At 47.4% G+C, this 21,030-nt stretch overlaps 1 protein-coding gene across 1 annotated transcript in view; it reads left to right on the plus strand.

The window, feature by feature from the left end:
* Nucleotides 1-2,234: 2,234 nt before the first annotated feature.
* The window catches only part of fndc1 (fibronectin type III domain containing 1), a 196,068-nt gene continuing 177,272 nt past the window's right edge, over nucleotides 2,235-21,030 (plus strand). The window contains exon 1 of the mRNA XM_078404697.1: nucleotides 2,235-2,322. Within this exon, the coding sequence (XP_078260823.1) occupies nucleotides 2,244-2,322 (79 nt within the window). The 5' untranslated portion in view covers nucleotides 2,235-2,243. The remainder of the gene's footprint in view (nucleotides 2,323-21,030) is intronic.

Here is a 21,030-nt window from a genome sequence, read left to right on the forward strand (position 1 = left end):
CTATATAAATAAAATGCATTATTATTATTATTATTATTATTATTATTATTATTATTATTCTTTGCTACGTTACACATCTTTTCGTTTAGTTTTATTTAGTTTTAAAGTAGCAGTCCAGAAAACAACGTTAGATTATATAGGACTTTAACTCCCTCTCCCATTCCCATACTGACCTTTCTGTCCTGGGCCTCCTCCATTGTCAGAGTGAGGCCCAGTGCAAATTGGAGGAACAGCACCTCCTCTTTCATTTGGGCAGCTTACACCCCAGCGGTATGAATATTGACTTCTCTAACTTCAAGTAGCCCGTGCTTTCCCTCTCTCTCCATCACTCCCCCTCCCTAGTTCTCCGACCAGTCTGACTCCCCCCTGATTAAATTTTATCTCTGTATGCGTCGTTGTTACCTTCTCCTAACAACGAGAACATTCTACGTTTTCCTTAATACATCCCCTTTGATGACTTGTTTCCACACCTTACACTTCCTGATCTCCCTATCTCTTTCTCTCCTGATTCTCAGTCTGGAGAAGGGTCTCAACCCAAAACATCACCCATTCCTTCTATCCAGAGATGCTATATGATACATTGCATTGATTAGAAGTGAGGAAAAACAAAACACTGCATTTTATTGCTGAAACCGGACACAACAGAATTGTATTTTTCCAATGTTTATATTCAATAGGAAAGCATTAAGATCCCAATATTAGCAAGTCAGTATCTTGTGTGTATATTTCACAAGTTATTGGAGTAGAATTAGGCTATTCGGCCCACCAGGTCTACTCTGCCATTCAATCATGGCTGATCTCTGCCTCCCAATCCCAATTGTCCTGCCTTCTCCCCATGACCCGTTCTAATCAAGAGTTTGTCTATCTCTGCCTTAAAAATATCCACTGACTTGGCCTCCACAGCCCTCTGTGGCAATGAGTTCCACAGATTCACCACCCTCTGACCTTTTCACCTGGAAAATCAAGTTTCCGACGTATGGTATAATTCTACTTTGACGGAAGAGTGTAAAATGTCAGAGATCAGAGCCATTTGTGTGACCATTTAAACCAGTGTCCTGCACACCATAGACACAACAAGCTGGAGTAACTCATTGGGTCAGACAACATCTCTGGAGGGAAGGAATAGGTGATGTTTTGGGTCGAGGGGAGGGGAGCAGAGAGGGGGAGGGGAGGGTTGGGGAGGGTTGAGAAGTGGAGAGGAGAGGAGAGGGGAGGGGAGGGTTGGGGAGGGGAAGGTTGGGGAAGGGAGGAGAGGAGAGGGGAGGGGAGGGTTGGGGTGGAGAGGAGAGGGGAGGAGAGGGGAGGGGAGGAGAGGAGAGGAGAGGAGAGGGGAGCAGATGGAAGGGTTGGGGAGGGGATGGGAGGGTTGAGAAGAGGAGGGGAGGGGAGTAGAGGAGAGGAGAGGAGAGGAGAGGAGAGGTGATGGGGAGGGGAGGGGTGGTGGGGAGGGTTGGGTTGGGGTGGTGAGAAGAGAGGAGAGGTGGTGGGGAGAGTTGGGTTGGGGTGGTGAGAAGAGAGGAGAGGTGGTGGGGAGGGGAGGGGTGGTGGGGAGGGTTGGGTTGGGGTGGTGAGAAGAGAGGAGAGTTGGGGAGGGGAGAGTTGGGGAGGAGGAGGGGAGGGAGAGGAGAGGGGTTGGGGAGGAGGGGAGGGGAGGAGAGGGGAGAGGAGGGGAGGGGTTGGGTTGGGGTGGGGAGGGCTGGGGTGGAGAGAAGAGGGGAGGGGAGGAGAGGGGAGGGGAGGGTTGGGTTGAGGGGAGGAGAAGAGGGGAGGAGAAGAGGGGAGGAGAAGAGGGGAGGAGAGGAAGGGAGAAGAGGAAGGGAGGAGAGAAGAGGAGAGGAGAGGAAGGGAGAGGAGGGGAGAAGAGGAGAGGAGAGGAGAGGGGTTGGGTTGGGGAGAAGAGGAGTGGAGGAGAGGGGTTGGGTTGGGTTGGGGAGGGGGGAGGAGAGGGGTTGGGTTGGGGAGGGGAGAAGGGAGGGGAGAAGGGAGGGGAGAAGGGAGAGGAGAAGGGAGAGGAGAAGGGAGGGGAAAAGGGAGGGGAGGAGGGAGGGGAGGGGAGAGGAGGGGAGAGGAGGGGAGGAGAGGGCTTGCGCTCCCACCACCCGTCGGAGGAGGGAGACAGTGGGGCGAGGAGGGAGAGGTTGTTGGTGCAGGCGGTGGTTTAGCTGGCTAGTGTGTGTGTGAGTGAGTGAGACGCTGAAGGCTGAGAGTTCCCGTTGCAACTCGCAGGGCGCTCAGACCCAAAGATGTCCTCAGCTGCAACCTACCTCGCCCTCTCCACCACCACCACCATCATCATCATCTTCTGTGTGGGGCCGCAAGAAGGTCAGCTGTGCATGCAATTAAAACAAAACCAGTTGTGCAAAATATTGTGTGAGAAGAGTTTAAAAAAAAAAAAAGCCAGTCATCATTTAACTTTAATTCAGCAAAAAAACACCAAAGTGGGCAATGCAAAAATCCGTTTTCTTTATGAATGGTGAAAGTAATTTGGATTTCTATTATCGATTGTTATTTTAAGCCATTTAAAGATAACGTGTTTCTCTGTGAATGACTTTGCCCGTCGTGCTTTAGGGAGTGAGTTGGATCTGGTTACAATCGCTCATCACTCTAACGCAGAAAATATGATTTATTTTTTAAGGAGCCTTCTTCCCAATTAGTTGCTGCTGCCTGCTATTTTTCTTCTATAGTTCCTGCATTCTTATAGTTCTGCCTGTTACTTTCCTTCTATAGTCCATGCAGTCTTATAGTTCTATAGTTCTGCCTGTTACTTTCCTTCTATAGTTCATACATTCTTATAGTTCTATATAGTTCTGCCTGTTACTTTCCTTCTATAGTTCCTGCATTCTTATAGTTCTATATAGTTCTGCCTGTTACTTTCCTTCTATAGTTCCTGCATTCTTATAGTTCTATATAGTTCTGCCTGTTACTTTCCTTCTATAGTTCCTGCATTCTTATAGTTCTATATAGTTCTGCCTGTTACTTTCCTTCTATAGTTCCTGCATTCTTATAGTTCTATATAGTTCTGCCTGTTACTTTCCTTCTATAGTCCCTGCATTCTTATAGTTCTATATAGTTCTGCCTGTTATTTTCCTTCTATAGTTCCTGTAGTCTTATAGTTCTGCCTGCTATTTTTCTTCTATAGTTCCTGCATTCGGTCTTATCATGAGAATTGCATCTGTGGTGTTGATTGGAGATTGTGTTTTTTAAAATTTTGGGAATCAAACTGGAAAGTTCTCAAAGTACTTTTTTGGGGTTTAAAAAAAAAGGTTCACTTTCAGACTTCGCGTTGCCCAAAAGAAGAAATGGAAGAAATAATCCTGGGAATAAATCTCGCATGTTCACGATGTTTAATGTAACGTGAGCTCGCTCTTTCTCTGTGGTGAATATTGGTCGGTTGTTTAGTTCCAGCCAAGAGTGGGTTTTGAGACTGGGAGTTGCCTATCTATGTGCGCTGGTCAGACTGGAACAATGTTACTGACGGTGCTGCATCTTTACAGAGTGAGCACTTCAGTTTCTATAAACCAAATGTCTGATCTGATGGCTGGAGATAGATTGGTGTCCAATTCTATATATACATTATTGTTGGTGCTACGATGTTTTAAAACGTCAGCTGTTTCTAATAAGGGAAATAAAAAAAAATACTGCCCAAAGGATAATTAGAAAAACATACTTTAATGTTGTAACATTCATTGAAACTGCTACTTGTCGATTTGTTTGCCAAATAGAATGAAACATCCATCTAGTTTATAATACTTATTTCACAAGATGCTGGAGTAACTCAGCAGGTCAGGCAGCATCTCAGGAGAGAAGGAATGGGTGACGTTTCGGGTCGAGACCCTTCTTCAGTACTGCACTGAGTACACAAATCTACCGTGCCCTCCAGAAAGTTTGGGACAAAGACCCATCATTTATTTATTTGCCTCTGTACTCCACAATTTGAGATTTGTAATAGAAAAAAATCACATGTGGTTAAAGTGCACATTGTCAGATTTTAATAAAGGCCATTTTTATACATTTTGGTTTCACCATGTAGAAATTACAGCAGTGTTTATACATAGTCCCCCCCCATTTCAGGGCACCATAATGTTTGGGACACAGCAATGTCATGTAAATGAAAGTAGTCATGTTTCGTATTTTGTTGCATATCCTTTGCATGCAATGACTGCTTGAAGTCTGCGATTCATGGACATCACCAGTTGCTGGGTGTCTTCTCTGGTGATGCTCTGCCAGGCCTGTATTGCAGCCATCTCTAGCTTATGCTTGTTTTGGGGGCTAGTCCCCTTCAGTTTTCTCTTCTGCATATAAAAGGCATGCTCAATTGGGGTCAGATCGGGTGATTGACTTGGCCACTCAACAATTTACATTTTTTTAGCTTTGAAAGACTCCTTTGTTGCTTTAGCAGTATGTTTGGGATCATTGTCTTGCTGTAGAATGAACCGCCGGCCAATGAGTTTTGAGGCATTTGTTTGAACTTGAGCCGAAAGGAAGCATGCAGGTACAGCAGGCAGTGAAGAAGGCCAATGGAATGTTGGCCTTCATAACAAGAGGAGTTGAGTATAGGAGCAAAGAGGTCCTTCTGCAGTTGTACAGGGCCCTAGTGAGACCACACCTGGAGTACTGTGTGCAGTTTTGGTCTCCTAATTTGAGGAAGGACATTCTTGCTATTGAGGCAGTGCAGCGTAGGTTTACTAGGTTAATTCCCGAAATGGCGGGACTGTCAAATGTTGAAAGACTGGAGCGACTGGGTTAGTATACACTGGAATTTAGAAGGATGAGAGGGGATCTTATCGAAACGTATAAGATTATTAAGGGATTGGACACGCTGGAGGCAGGAAACATGTTCCCGATGTTGGGGAAGTCCAGAACCAGGGGCCACAGTTTAAGAATAAGGGGTAGGCCATTTAGAATGGAGATGAGGAAAACCTTTTTCACCCGTGAGTTGTGAATCTGTGAAATTCTCTACTTCAGAAGGCAGTGGAGGCCAATTCTCTGGATGCTTTCAAGAGAGAGTTAGATAGAGCTCTTAAAGATAGCGAAGTCAAGGGATATGGGGAGAAGGCAGGAACGGGGAACTGATTGTGGATGATCAGCCATGATCACAATGAATGGTGGTGCTGGCTTGAAGGGCCGAATGGCCTCCTCCTGCACCTATTGTCTATTGTCAGATAGGATGTGTCTATACACTTCAGAATTCATTATGCTACCATCAGCAGTGTTATCATCAATGAAGATAAGTGAGCCAGTACCTTCAGCAGCCATACATGCCCAGGCCATAACATCCCCACCACAGTGTTTCACAGATGAGGTGGTATGCTTTGGATCTTGGGCAGTTCCTTCTCTCCTCCATACTTTGTTCTTGCCATCACTGATATAAGTTAATCTTTGTCTCATCTGTACACAACCTTTTTCCAGAACTGTGGTTGCTCGTTTAAGTACTTCTTGGCAAACTGTAACCTGGCCATCCTATTTTTGCGGCTAACCAGTGGCTTGTATCTTGCAGTGTGGCCTCTGTATTTCTGTTCATGAAGTCTTCTGCGGACAGTGGTCATTGACAAATCCACACCTGACTCCTGAAGAGTGTTTCTCATCTGTCGGACAGGTGTTTTGGGATTTTTCTTTATTGCAGAGAGAATTCATCTGTCATCAGCTGTGGAGGTCTTCCTTGTGCCAGTCCCTTTGCGATTAGTAAGCTCACCAGTGCTCTCTTTCTTCTTAATGATGTTCCATACAGTTGGTTTAGGTAAGCCTAAGGTTTGGCTGATGTCTCTAATAGTTTTATTCTTGTTTCTCCGTCTCATAATGGCTCCTTTGACTTTCATTGGCACAACTTTGGTCCTAATGTTGATCAACAGCAATAAAAGTTTCCAAAGGTGATGGAAAGACTGGAGGAAAGACTAGGTGCTGAGAGCTCTCTTATACCTGCATTAAGGAGGTAATTAAACACACCTGAGCAATTACAAACACCTGTGAAGCCATGTGTCCCGAACATTATGGTGCCCTGAAATGGGGGGACTATGTATAAACACAGCTGTAATTTTTACATGGTGAAACCAAAATGTATAAAAATACCCTTTAATAAAATCTGACAACGTGCACTTTAACCACATGTGATTTTTTTTCTGTTGCAAATCCCAAATTGTGGAGTACAGAGGCAAATAACTAAATGATGGGTCTTTGTCCCAAACATTATGGAGGGCAGTGTAACACCTGTTGAATTTAAGGTGATTGACTTGAAGTACTTACTTGCTTACTGCCCATTAAGCCTCCTGGCATGTAGGGCAACAACAAAGGTTCTCCACTCCTGTCTGTTCTGGGCTAGTTTCTGGACACTACCCCAGGTCAACTCCATAGTTTTCATTTCCTCCTCTACAGTTCGAGGCCGTGTGGTTTTGGGTCTCCCTCTTTTCCTTTTCCCTTCTGCTGTCCAGAGCAGGGCTATTCTTGGAATGCTGTCCGATTCTCTTCCTTTCGACTTTCACCATTGGCATTCATCCTAGCATCTGTCGATAGCCCTGGCAGTCCGTCAAGCCCAGTGGTGTTGATTCCTTCAGCTGTTGTTTCCGTAACATATTCGTTTTATCATATCATCATCATATATCTACAGCCGGAAACAGGCCTTTTCGGCCCTCCAAGTCCGTGCCGCCCAGTGATCCCCGTACATTAACACTATCCTACACCCACTAGGGACAATTTTTACATTTACCCAGCCAATTAACCTACATACCTGTACGTCTTTGGAGTGTGGGAGGAAACCGAAGATCTCGGAGAAAACCCACGCAGGTCACGGGGAGAACGTACAAACTCCTTACAGTGCAGCACCCGTAGTCAGGATCGAACCTGAGTCTCCGGCGCTGCATTCGCTGTAAAGCAGCAACTCTACCGCTGCGCTACCGTGCCGCCCTTTTACGAGGCGGGGTTGTTAGTCCTGTGCTCAACCCCCAACCTGGAGGACCAGCGGATCGCTCTTCTTCTCGTCTCTACCTGTCCAGCATGGAAAACCCTAACAGGAATTCCCGCTGGCTTAGAACATGTTTCCTGCCTCTAACGTGTCCAACCCCTTAATAATCTTATACGTTTCGATAAGATCTCCTCTCATCCTTCTAAATTCCAGTGTATACAAGCCTAGTCTTTCAACATATGACAGTCCCGCCATTCCGGGAATTAACCTAGTAAACCTACGCTGCACGCCCTCAATAGCAAGAATATCCTTCCTCAAATTTGGAGACCAAAACTGCACACAGTACTCCAGGTGTGGTCTCACTAGGGCCCTGTACAACTGCAGAAGGACCTCTTTGCTCCTATACTCAACTCCTCTTGTTATGAAGGCCAACATTCCATTGGCTTTCTTCACTGAGTGAGCAATTAAGTAAATCGTGAATTTTGATTCAAGATGTCCTTAGTTCTGTGCAGTATTGCAATGGATTTAGACAGTTTTGGTTTAATATGTTTTATGTGAGGTTTCCAACAGAGTTTATGATCACTCCCAAGAATTTATTTTCATACACTCTTTCAATTTCTACATCATTAATCATAAGTGTTACCTCAGAATTTATTTTACGATTTCCAAGCACTATAAATGTTGTTTTACTTAGATTTGATGACAATTTATTAGTATCAAACCACTTCTTTATGGTTTCCAATTCCCCTTTAACTGTGTCCAAAAGTTGCTTCAAGTTTTTCCCTGAACAAAATAAATTTGTGTCATCCGCAAATATAACTAAAACGTAACAATTTCGACACCTTACAAATATAATTTATATAGAGTAAAAAGTGCTTTGGACCCAGCAACGAGCCTTGCAGAACCCCACAGGTAACCTTCATATGTTCTGAATCAAAATTATTTACTTGAGCATACTGATATCTGTTTTCAAGGTAGCTTCTCAACCAGAAGTATGTTACTCCACTAATACCATATCTTTCTAGCTTATTCATCAGTAAACCATGATCAATGGTATCGAATGCTTTTTTGAGATCTATAAATACTCCCACAGTATATTCTTTATTATCAATTGCAGTTGAAATATTCTCTACTAGTTCCATTAGCTGAGGTAGCTAAAAATCCATATTGGTGGTCACTTGGAATGTTGGCCTTCATAACAAGAGGAGTTGAGTATAGGAGTAAAGAGGTCCTTCTGCAGTTGTACAGGGCCCTAGTGAGACCGCACCTGGAGTACTGTGTGCAGTTTTCGTCTCCAAATTTGAAGAAGGACATTCTTACTATTGAGGGAGTGCAGCGTAGGTTTACTAGGTTAATTCCCGGAATGGCCGGACTGTCGTATGTTGAAAGACTGGAGCGACTGGGCTTGTATACACTGGAATTCAGAAGGATGAAAGAGATCTTATAGAAACATATAAGATCATTAAGGGATTGGACACGTTAGAGGCAGGAAACATGTTCCTTATGTTGGGGGAGTCCAGAACCAGGGGCCACAGTTTAAGAATAAGGGGTAGGCCATTTAGAACGGGGATGAGGAAAACTTTTTCACTCAGAGAGTTGTGAAGCTGTGGAATTCTCTGCCTCAGAAGGCAGTGGAGGCCAATTCTCTGAATGCATTCAAGAGAGAGGTAGATAGAGCTGTTAAAGATAGCGGTGTCAGGGGGAATGGGGAGAAGGCAGGAACGGGGTACTGATTGAGAATGATCAGCCCTCCCCTCCCCTCCCTCTCCTCCCCTCCCCCCTCCCCCTCTCCATCCCCCTCAACCCCCCTTATCCACCTCCCTCCCTCCCTCCCTCCCTCCCTCCCTCCCTCCCTCCCTCCCTCCCTCCCTCCCTCCCTCCCTCCCTAAGAGATAGATTTAAACTTTAAAATGTGAAAAACTTAAAAAATATAACATCGATTTCAATGAAACTACTTGCTTTACCATTAAAGTGATGACGGTGAGTAAGGTGGGCCTAAAATTGTTGCGCTATCGTGTACCGTTTCGGCTGTAGTTCGATCACAAACAAACAAACAAACGAGAGTTTTAGTATATAGATGCTGGCGCTGCCATATTTTGGCGCCATTATTCAAAGTCATAAGTCAGGCTTGATGCACTGGAGCAGTTCCCCGTGAACCGACCTCCCTCTCCTCTCCCAGACATCATTGTGTCCCGGAGATGCCTCCTGCAGCAGACCTTCAAGGCTCTGGAGGCATGACCCCCGGCTCACCTCCCTGCCGGCCCACACAGAGTCCATCAGATTTGTTAGAGTAAGAAAATAACTACAGATGCTGGTACAAATCGAAGGTATTTATTCACAAAATGCTGTTGTAACTCAGCAGGTCAGGCAGCATCTCAGGAGAGAAGGAATGGGTGACGTTTCGGGTCGAGACCCTTCTTCAGACTGACCCCACGATAAGGGGATGCATCAGATATTAGACGTAATAGGGTTATTTTTTAAGGGCGGCATGGTTGCCCAGCGGTAGAGTTTCTGCCGTACATCAGTCTGAAGAAGGGTCTTGACCCGAAACGTCACCCATCAAATTTGTTGCTAATCTTTCAGATGATGGTTTGGCGTTGGCACGTTTCAATTGGTTTCTGGTTTGAAACTTTGCATTGGTTCTCTGAGAGGCTGTGGTATGTGAACAGGTGGTGTTCACTTGGTCTTGCAAATGGTACAGTGGAAAGCTTCTGAAGTATAAGGTTTTTTGACAATCCAAAGAAGTTCCCCTTTGACATCATCTTTGTAGATACGCAAGTTCAAGTTTAAATGATCGGTATTTAAAAAATGGACTTTACACTGGAATTTAGAAGGATGAGAGGAGATCTTATCGAAACGTATAAGATTATTAAGGGGTTGGACACGTTAGAGGCAGGAAACATGTTCCCAATGTTGGGGGAGTCCAGAACCAGGGGCCACAGTTTAAGAATAAGGGGTAGGCCATTTAGAACTGAGATGAGGAAAAACTTTTTCAGTCAGAGAGTTGTGAATCTGTGGAATTCTCTGCCTCAAAAGGCAGTGGAGGCCAATTCTCTGAATGCATTCAAGAGAGAGCTGGATAGAGATCTTAAGGATAGCGGAGTCAGGGGGTATGGGGAGAAGGCAGGAACGGGGGTACTGATTGAGAATGATCAACCATGATCACATTGAATGGTGGTGCTGGCTCGAAGGGCCGAATGGCCTCCTCCTGCACCTATTGTCTATCTAGTGTCTAAAACTATTGGCCATGACATCAAGTTAATTCTCTGAATAATGCTGTGGGATCTTGCTTTTCCGCTTGAATCATGAAACAAATCCATGATTTCATCTCTTTTCCTGGTCAGCGCTCTCTCTCTGTAAAATAAACCGTGACCTTGGATCATGTGCTCAAGGGCTGCATTAATATCTGCACGGTGGCGCAGCGAGTTGCTGCCTTACAGCGAATGCAGCGCCGGAGATTCAGGTTCGATCCCGACTACGGGCGCCGTCTGTACGGAGTTTGTACGTTCTCCCCGTGACCTGCGTGGGTTTTCTCCGAGATCTTCGGTTTCCTCCCACACTCCAAAGACGTTCGGGCTTGTAGGTTAATTGGCCTGGTATAAATGTAAATTGTTCCTAGTGGGTGTAGGATAGTGTTAGTGTGCGGGGATCGCTGGTCGGTGCGGGCCGAAGGGGCCGTTTCTGTGCTGTATCCCTAAAACTAAAGCATGCTCCCATATAAAGCAGTTTTAGAACCATTTAAGCCATGGGGATATTGTTGATATATTCCTATTGAGTTTTCTGAGTCACTCCAGCATTTTGTGATACCTTTGATTTGTACCAGCATCTGCAGTTATTTTCCTACATGCTTCGACTTACGATATTTTGACTTCACGGTGGTGCAAATGCGATACACATTCAATAGAAACCGTTCTTTGAATTTTGAATTTTGATCTTTTCTCGGGCTGGCGATTCTGCTTTTCACTTTCAGTGCAGTACTGTATTCAATAAATTACAGGAGATATTCAACATCATTATAAAATAGGCTATGTGTTAGATGATTTTGCCCAACTGTAGGCTAATGTATGTGTTCTGAGCATGTATAAGTTAGGCGTGGCTGGCCTATAATGTTGGGTGGGTTAGGTGTGTGATGTTGGGTAGGTTAGGTGTGTGATGTTGGGTAGGTTAGGTGTGTGATGTTGGGTAGGTTAGGTGTGTGATGTTGGGTAGGTTAGGTGTGTGATGTTGGGTAGGTTAGGTGTGTGATGTTGGGTAGGTTAGGTGTGTGATGTTGGGTAGGTTAGGTGTGTGATGTTGGGTAGGTTAGGTGTGTGATGTTGGGTAGGTTAGGTGTGTAATGTTGGGTAGGTTAGGTGTGTGATGTTGGGTAGGTTAGGTGTGTGATGTTGGGTAGGTTAGGTGTGTGATGTTGGGTAGGTTAGGTGTGTAATGTTGGGTAGGTTAGGTGTGTGATGTTGGGTAGGTTAGGTGTGTGATGTTGGGTAGGTTAGGTGTGTGATGTTGGGTAGGTTAGGCGGCGCTGCCCAGCAGTTGTGCTCGCCTCCAGTCCATTTGTCTTTGTGTTTTTGTTGTTTTTTGTCTTAATTGTAGAGTTTAGATGTGATGTGGTGTTTTTTGTGGTTGTGTACTATGTGTGGGGGGGGGGGGGGGGGGGGGGGGACTGTAAAACTGTCTGGGTGGTGTCTCCGTTTCCGCTGCGGCCTACCATCGGCCAAACACCTGGAGCTGGCGGGCTCCACATGGGACCACCTGGGCTCTGGTTTGCAGAGCCCGCGGACCGGACTGTATTTACCATCTGCGGAGCTGGCTGCCTTCGGAGGCTGTGGTGGCGCTGCAACTCGCCTTCGGAGGCTTCGGCCGCGGGCCACGTGGACATCAGAAGTTCGCAGGCCCCTAGGTGGGGGTCGACATCGGGAGCTCCGGCAGCGGCAGCGTCTTCGTCCGCCACGGATCGCAGGGCATGGGCCTGGGCCTGGAATAGGCCGCGGGATTTTCTCCGCCCGGCGGGGGCTTCAATGTCAGGAGCTCCGACCGCCCCGACGTGCAGCGGCAGCGTCTTCGCCCGCCCTCCTTTCACCGTCCAGCGCGGCCTGGAACGTGACAACTACAACAGCCTGACCGCGGGAGAAGACGGCAGGGGAAGAGAAAAGACATTCTGGCCTCCCATCACAGTGAGGAGGTGACTGGAGGAGACTCACTGTGATGGATGTTGCTTTTTGTTTTGTGTTGGTTTTTGGTTGTTAAATAAAATATTGCTTATTTTATTGCTCTTATTGTTGGACTGTGGGTGACGAAATCTCGTCCAAAAGACTTGTTTTTTTTGGATGACAATAAAGGTAATTCTGATTCTGATATTCGTTAGGTTAGGCTAGACTGTGATGTTGGGTAGGTTCGGTGTGTGATGTTGGGTAGGTTAGGTGGCTATGATGTTCAGTGGGTTAGGTGTGTGATGTTGGGTAGGTTAGGTGTGTGATGTTGGGTAGGTTAGGTGGCTATGATGTTCGGTGGGTTAGGTGTGTGATGTTGGGTAGGTTAGGTGTGTGATGTTGGGTAGGTTAGGTGGCTTTGATGTTCGGTGGGTTAGGTGTATTAAATGCATTTTCGACTTGCGATATTTTTGATTTACGATGGGTTTATCAGAACGTAACCCCATAGTAAGTCGTGGAGCATCTGTATAGACAAGTGTAGGTAACTTGTCATCCTATTGGCAAACATCTATAAATGAAAATGTAATGTTGACCAGAGAACCTGTGCTGCTATTTAAAAGGGAACAGAATAATATTACTCCTTAAAAATTGTTAGGACACAGTGCAGATCTTGCTTGTTCTTTAGGCAGACACAAAATGCTGGAGTAACTCAGCGGGTCAGGCAGCATCTCTGGAGAGAAGGAATGGGTGACTTTTCGGGTCGTGACCTTTGATTTAAACCTGCATCTGATTTAAACCAGCATCAGTATTTTAAATATTTCCAAATATGTGATTATTTGAAAAAACATGCGCATGAATTTCACAACGTCCCATCAGACTTACTAGATGAAGTAATGAATACAAAGGCGGAATCACCAAATTTAATTTCACATATATATAATATTATACTAAATGCAGTAATACCAACAACGGAAGGTATTAGAGGTGAGTGGGAAAACGAACTAAGCATAAAAATTTCCACTGAAAGGTGGAAACAATACTTATTAAATGTGCACAAATGCTCAATTAACGTAAGACATACTTTAATACAATTTAAAATCATACATAGATTATACTACTCAAAAACTAAATTAAATAAATTTTTCCCTAATGTTTCACCAATTTGTGATAAATGCCATTGTCAAGAAGCTACTATAGCGCACTCATTCATCTTTTGTACAAAAATTCAAAAGTTTTGGACTGAAATTTTTGAAATTTTCACAAAAGTGTTTAAAATAAAAATGACACCAAAGCCAGAATGGATTATTTTCGGAATGACAGAAGGTAGTTCGGAATTAAATGTGTATCAAAAGAATTTATTTGATTACGGTTTAATAATAGGAAAAAAATTAATCTTAAAATTCTGGAAAAATGCTCCTATACCAACATTAAATATGTGGATTTCAACTATGTTTGAAACACTACATCTGGAAGATATGAGACTCCGCCTGGAAGGAAAATCAGAACGCTTCTATCAGACGTGGTCTGCATTTATAGAATTATTACAAAGATAGGGTGGAGGAGTACCTCGGGCCTTGGTAGGGGGGGGACGGAAAACTATCGAGTTGGTGGATTCCTTTTGCGTGATAATTTTTTTTTTTCTTTCTCTCTCTTTCTCTCTTTCTTTCTACTATTTCTACTAAAATAAAAAAAAATAAAAAAATTGTTAGGACACAGTGCAGATCTTGCTTGTTCTTTAGGCAGACACAAAATGCTGGAGTAACTCAGCGGGTCAGGCAGCATCTCTGGAGAGAAGGAATGGGTGACTTTTCGGGTCGTGACCTTTGATTTAAACCAGCATCTGCTGTTTTTTTTCCTACATTGCAAATTCTCCTCAAGGTATGTCTACTTTGAAGAAGTGCTCCTCCTCTCTTTGACGAGAGTTTAGCAACATGCTCTCTCGCTGTTCCCCCTCTGTCATGCCTCCTGCCCCTGAAGAATGGTCTCGACCTGCAACGTCACCCATTCCTTGCCTCCAGAGATGCTGGCTGACCCATTCGATGTCGATGTCGATGTTCGATTTAAACCAGCATCTGCAGTTTTTTTTCCCCTACATTGGAGGAGTCCAGAACAAGTGGCCACAGTTTAAGAATAAGGGGTATGCCATTTAGAACTGAGATGAGAAAAAAACTTTTTCAGTCAGAGAGTTGTGAATCTGTGGAATTCTCTGCCTCAGAAGGCAGTGGAGGCCAATTCTCTGAATGCATTCAAGAGAGAGCTAGATAGAGCTCTTAAGGATAGCGGAGTCAGGGGGTATGGGGAGAAGGCAGGAATGGGGTACTGATTGAGAATGATCAGCCATGATCACATTGAATGGCGGTGCTGGCTCAAAGGGCCGAATGGCCTCCTCCTGCACCTATTGTCTATTGTCTATTGCTTGTTCTTTAAATCAGTGCCATGGGATCTTTTACATCCTTCATAGAAAACTTAACATCTTGCTCACACTAGGCACATTCAACAGTGCACCATTTCTTCAGGTCTAGACTGAGATGTTAGCCCATGTTTCTGTGCTTCATTGCGTTGAGTGAGGCCAGAGGCTGCAACGTCTTGACTCGAATGCAAGAGCTACCAACTAAGCCTAACCTCATGCCTTCATCTCAGTCCATAAACAACATTTGGCGGGCGGATTTTTGCCAAGGCATTGTCAGCACTAGGTTTTACTTTTACTTGTTCAAACGGAATCATTGGAGGAACTGGCAACTATGCAACCTAAAGTAGTGCAGGAAATCGCAAAGAAGGTCAAAGCTAGAAACACAAGCTGGATATTCAAAGTGGAAACGGAAAAACACTGGAAATGCTCAATAAACCGGGAGGGGGAGAAAGGCAGATTATTATCTGAATGGTGTCAAGTTAGGAGGAGGGGGAGTTCAACGAGATCTGGGTGTCCTAGTGCATCAGTCAATGAAAGGAAGCATGCAGGTACAGCAGGCAGTGAAGAAAGCCAATGGAATGTTGCCCTTCATAACAAGAGGAGTTGAGTATAGGAGCAAAGAGGTCCTTCTACAGTTGTACCGGGCCCGAGTGAGACCGCACCTGGAGTACTGTGTGCAGTTTTGGTCTCCAAATTTGAGGAAGGATATTCTTGCTATGGAGGGCGTGCAGCGTAGGTTCACTAGGTTAATTCCCGGAATGGCGGGACTGTCGTATGTTGAAAGGCTGGAGCGATTGGGCTTGTATACACTGGAATTTAGAAGGATGAGGGGGATCTTATTGAAACATATTATGGCGAGTCCGAAACTTGTTGGTTGTAGAAGAAGTTTATTGCAGCCGCAATATTCGAATACAGAGTTAAACAACAAGGTAAAGGACAACCATCAAAACTTACTGTCTTCTTCGAAGACTTCGCCGAACGACTAAATCGGGCGCCAAACGCGCACATCACATCGCTGGCCAATCAGCGATGTCGCTCCCTGGACCAATCCCCATGGTCGCGTTCCCACGTGACCTCGCTGGCCAATCCGAGGGTTCGACGACCTGGACCATTCTCTATGGTCGCTACATGACCCCCCCCCCAGAACCCGAGGTGCGGAACCTGGCAGGGAGCCGGATTTCGCGACCATAACGAGTACGGAGAGGGACAGCCTGAACCACAGGAGCCGGGGGTTCCGGACTTGGCGGAACAGCCGGAACGGGAGGTCCTGGAGGAACTACCGGAACGGGGGGTCCTGGAGGAGCTGCCGGAACGGGGGGTCCTGGAGGAGCTGCCGGAACGGGGGGTCCTGGAGGGACTGTCGGAACGGGGGGTCCTGGACTGAGCAGAACTAACGGAGGTCGGCCTCTCCTAGGGGTTTGACCGACCAGGACTGGTTGATCCGGATCCAAATGGGCAGGTTTAAGCCGGGACACCGAGACGAGCTCACTCTTGCCGCCCATGTCTAAGGTGAAGGTAGCCGTTCCCTTACGCAAAACCCGGAACGGCCCTTGATAGACCCTCTGCAACGGGGCGCGATTGGAATCTTTTCGCAGAAAAACGAACTCACAGTCCTTCAGGGAAGGCGGTTCATGTACCATGGGACACCCATGACGTGAAGTCGGAATTGGAGCCAGGGAGCCCACCCGTTCCCGGAGAGACGCTAACACTGATGGGACTGTAGGCAGCTGGTCTGAAGGGTCCGGAAACAGATCTCCGGGTACTCGAAGTGTCGAGCCATATACTAGCTCTGCGGACGACGCACCGAGATCTAGCTTGGGAGCAGTCCGGATGCCCAACAGAACCCAAGGGAGCTGGTCTACCCAATCCGGGCCTTCAAGCCTTGCACTGAGGAACGCCTTAAGTTGGCGGTGGAACCTTTCTACGAGTCCATTTGCCTGGGGGTGATATGCAGTCGTGGGTTGTAACTTGGACCCGTACAGTTCTGCAAGCGTGGCCCAGAGGGACGAAGTGAACTGTGACCCTCTGTCAGTGGTAATAACTGCCGGGACCCCGAAACGAGCTACCCAATGAAGGGCCAAAGTCCTAGCACAAGATGCTGATGAAATATCAAACAATGGGAAAGCCTCTGGCCACCGGGTGAACCGATCCACCACCGTGAGGAGGTGGGTGTAGCCCCGGGAGGAAGGCAAGGGCCCGACCAAATCCACGTGGATGTGGAAAAAACGAACAGCCGGGACCTCGAAATCCTGTACGGGGGGCTGGACGTGGCGCTGGACTTTAGCGGTCTGACAGGGCACGCAGGAACGTGCCCACCCCGCTACCTGTTTCCTTAGGCCATGCCAGACAAACCTCGCTGCTACCAAGGCAGAGGTGGAGCGGATGGACGGGTGCGCCAGCCCATGAATGGCATCGAAAACCCGGCGCTGAAGGGAGGGCGGTACTACCGGCCTGGGACGGGGAAGAGAAACATCGCACCAGACTTTTGTGCCCGCCGACCCACAAGCTACCTGGGCCAACTTCAACCCCGAAGTGGTGGACCGGTAAGCCGAAACGGTATCCGCCAGAAGCTGTGCCTCCGCAAGCTCCTGGGGATCCACCTCGCAGTCCACCGCCGAAATAGGGGAAAAAGCAGGTCTAGACAGGGCGTCAGCAACGGCATTAAGCTTACCCGCGACATGACGGACATCGGTGGTAAATTCGGAGATAGCAGTCAGGTGCCGCTGCTGGCGGGCCGACCATATATAACATAACATATAACAACTACAGCATGGAAACAGGCCTGTCCGGCCCTACCAGTCCACGCCGACCATTCTCCCTGACCTAGTCTCATCTACCTGCACTCAGACCATAACCCTCCAATCCCCTCCTATCCATATACCTATCCAATTTACTCTTAAATAATAAAATCGAGCCAGCCTCCACCACTTCCACCGGAAGTCCATTCCATACAGCCACAACCCTCTGAGTAAAGAAGTTCCCCCTCATGTTACCCCTAAACCTTTGTCCCTCAATTCTGAAGCTATGTCCCCTTGTTGGAATCTTCCCCACTCTCAAAGGGAAAAGCCTACCCACGTCAACTCTGTCCGTCCCTCTCAAAATTTTAAAAACCTCTATCAAGTCCCCCCTCAACCTTCTACGCTCCAAAGAATAAAGACCCAACCTGTTCAACCTCTCTCTGTAGCCTAAGTGCTGAAACCCAGGCAACATTCTAGTAAATCTCCTCTGTACCCTCTCCATTTTGTCGACATCCTTCCTATAATTTGGGGACCAGAACTGCACACCATACTCCAGATTCGGCCTCACCAATGCCCTGTACAATTTCAACATTACATCCCAACTTCTATACTCGATGCTCTGATTTATAAAGGCAAGCATACCAAACGCCTTCTTCACCACCCTATCCACATGAGATTCCACCTTCAGGGAACAATGCACAGTTATTCCCAGATCCCTCTGTTCCACTGCATTCCTCAATTCCCTACCATTTACCCTGTACGTCCTATTTTGATTTGTCCTACCAAAATGCAGCACCTCACACTTATCAGCATTAAACTCCATCTGCCATCTTTCAGCCCACCCTTCCAAAAGGCCCAAGTCTCTCTGTAGACTTTGAAAATCTACCTCACTATCAACTACTCCACCTATCTTAGTATCATCTGCATATTTACTAATCCAATTTACCACACCATCATCCAGATCATTAATGTAAATGACAAACAACAGTGGACCCAACACAGATCCTTGGGGCACTCCACTAGACACTGGCCTCCAACCTGACATACAACCATGGGTCAGACAATTTCAAAAAAGCAAATGTTAATGGTTTGTGGTCCGTAAAGGCCACAAATGGGCGGCCCTCGAGGAAGTACCTGAAATGACGAACAGCTAAATAGAGAGCCAGAAGCTCTCGGTCAAATGCGCTATACTTCAGCTCGGCCGAATTTAGTTGCCGGCTGAAAAACGCTAAAGGCTGCCAACGGCCACCGACCTGCTGCTCCAGAACCCCGCCCACCGCCACGTCAGAGGCGTCAAACGTCAGGGCCGTGGGGGCGGAGGGGCTCGGATGGACCAACATGGTGGCGTCTGCCAAGGCTGCCTTAGCTGCTGTAAAAGCCGACTCTGCGGTCGGGGACCATATCAACTCTACCGGATTCCCTGCAAGGCATTTGGAAAAGTGGGCGCATGACTCGCGCAGCTGCCGGAACGAACCTATGGTAGAAATTAACCATGCCTACGAACTCCTGTAGCCCTTTTACTGTGGTGGGCCTGGGAAATGCCCGGATAGCCTCCACCTTCTCGGGCAAAGGGGAGGCGCCGGCAGGGGTAATTCTGTGCCCTAGGAAATCAAGAGCAGGAAGGCCGAATTGACATTTGGAGGGTTGGATAATGAGCCCGTGGTCTTGGAGCCGCTGGAACACGGTCCGCAAATGGGCCTGGTGTTCCTGCACTGAGGGGCTGGCGACCAGGATGTCGTCTAAATAAATAAACAAAAAGGGTAAACCCCGGCCCACGCGGTCCATCAGTCGCTGGAAAGCCTGTGCTGCGTTCTTTAAACCGAAAGGCATACGCAACCATTCAAACAACCCGAACGGAGTAATTGTTGCAGTTTTCTGTATGTCCTCCGGTCGCACCGGAATCTGATGGTATCCTCGCACCAAATCGATTTTGGAAAACACCACCGCTCCTTCCAGCCCAGATGAAAAGTCCTGTAGGTGCGGTATGGGGTAGCGATCAGCCGTGGTGACAGCATTGAGACGCCGATAATCGCCACATGGTCTCCACCCCCCAGATGCCTTGGAGACCATATGTAACGGCGAGGCCCACGGGCTGTCAGACTGACGGACAATTCCCATTTCCTCCATTTTCCTGAACTCCGCCCGTGCCACCACCAGTTTGTCTGGCGGTAGTCTCCTGGCCCGAGCGAAAACGGGAGGGCCTTCGGTGCGGATGTGATGGACCACGCCGTGTTTGGCCGAAGGCGTGTCAAAACGTTGGATGAGCAGCTCTGGAAACTCTGCCAGAATCGCAGCATACGAGTCGGGGGCCGCGACGACGGCCTGGACAGTAGGGCTGGGCGAGGAGGCGATTGTCGGAGCGACGTGCTCATCTTCGGCGGAGGGTCGGAGGTCGTTACCGCGGACATCAGGAACCAGTGAAAAAGCCCAGAGAAAATCTGCGCCCAGGATTGCTTGTTTGACGTCGGCTATGATGAATGGCCATTCGTACGTGCGGAGGCCTAACACAAGGGACATCTTCCGTGTACCGAAAGTGCGAATTGGGCTGCCATTAACCGCGATGAGGGTGGGACCTGTGTTACCCGATCTGGTTTCGAGGTCGGTCGGCGGCACTATGCTGACGATGGCTCCCGTGTCTACCAAAAATTCTGTGTCCGTGAATCGATCATGGACATAGAGGCGCCGGTTCTGGCCAATCGTAACTGCCCCTATGTACGATCGGCCGAGGCATTTCCCGCGAAGGTACAAGGCAAACGGCAGTTGCGGGATTCGTTACCCCATCGTAGGTGATAATAGCACCAGCCGCGCTTGTGCGGATCTTTTTGGCGGGCTTTCGGAGAATTGGCGGGAGATGTGGCGCCATCTTGCCGTCGCTGTGGCGTGGTCACTGATGTCGAGACCTTGTTGATCGAACCACTTGCCTTGTTTTTTGCCGCTATGAGCGCGTCCGCTTTCGCTGCATATGCTTCGGGGTCCTTAAAAGAACAATCCGTGAGCAGCAGTCGGACATCCTCGGGAAGTTTCTCGCGGAATGCCTGTTCGAACATAGGGCAGTCCGTATGCTCACCAGCTAGCATCATCATTTCGGACATGAGGACGGAAGGCAGTTGATCTCCAAGATCCGGTAGGTGCAGAAGTCTTGCCGCACCACCATGCCTATTAAACCCGAAGATTCGCAGTAATACGTTCTTCATGGCCTTGTACTTGTTTTCCGCAGGTGGATCCACGATGAACCGCATCACGCGCTTGGTTGTGTCCGGCAATAGGGCGCTGACGAGGTAGTAGTACATCGTGGATTCGTCCGACACCTTCTTTATATGAAATTGAGCTTCGGTGTGGATAAACCAAGCTTGCGGTGCGTGCGTCCAAAATAACGGAAGATGAACGCTTGCCGCGCTTGACTCCGGTGTGCCCGGCGTGGTCATCGTCAACGAGGCGTCGGGTTCCTGTTTATTCGGTGATCGTCCAGATCAATTCGGGGTCACCAATATGGCGAGTCCGAAACTTGTTGGTTGTAGAAGAAGTTTATTGCAGCCGCAATATTCGAATACAGAGTTAAACAACAAGGTAAAGGACAACCATCAAAACTTACTGTCTTCTTCGAAGACTTCGCCGAACGACTAAATCGGGCGCCAAACGCGCACATCACATCGCTGGCCAATCAGCGATGTCGCTCCCTGGACCAATCCCCATGGTCGCGTTCTCACGTGACCTCGCTGGCCAATCCGAGGGTTCGACGACCTGGACCATTCTCTATGGTCGCTACAATATAAGATAATTAGGGGATTGGACACATTAGAGGCAGGAAACATATTCCCAATGTTGGGGGAGTCCAGAACA

This window comes from Rhinoraja longicauda, chromosome 9 (genome assembly GCF_053455715.1).
Source record: "Rhinoraja longicauda isolate Sanriku21f chromosome 9, sRhiLon1.1, whole genome shotgun sequence".
Taxonomy (NCBI): Eukaryota; Metazoa; Chordata; class Chondrichthyes; order Rajiformes; family Arhynchobatidae; genus Rhinoraja; species Rhinoraja longicauda.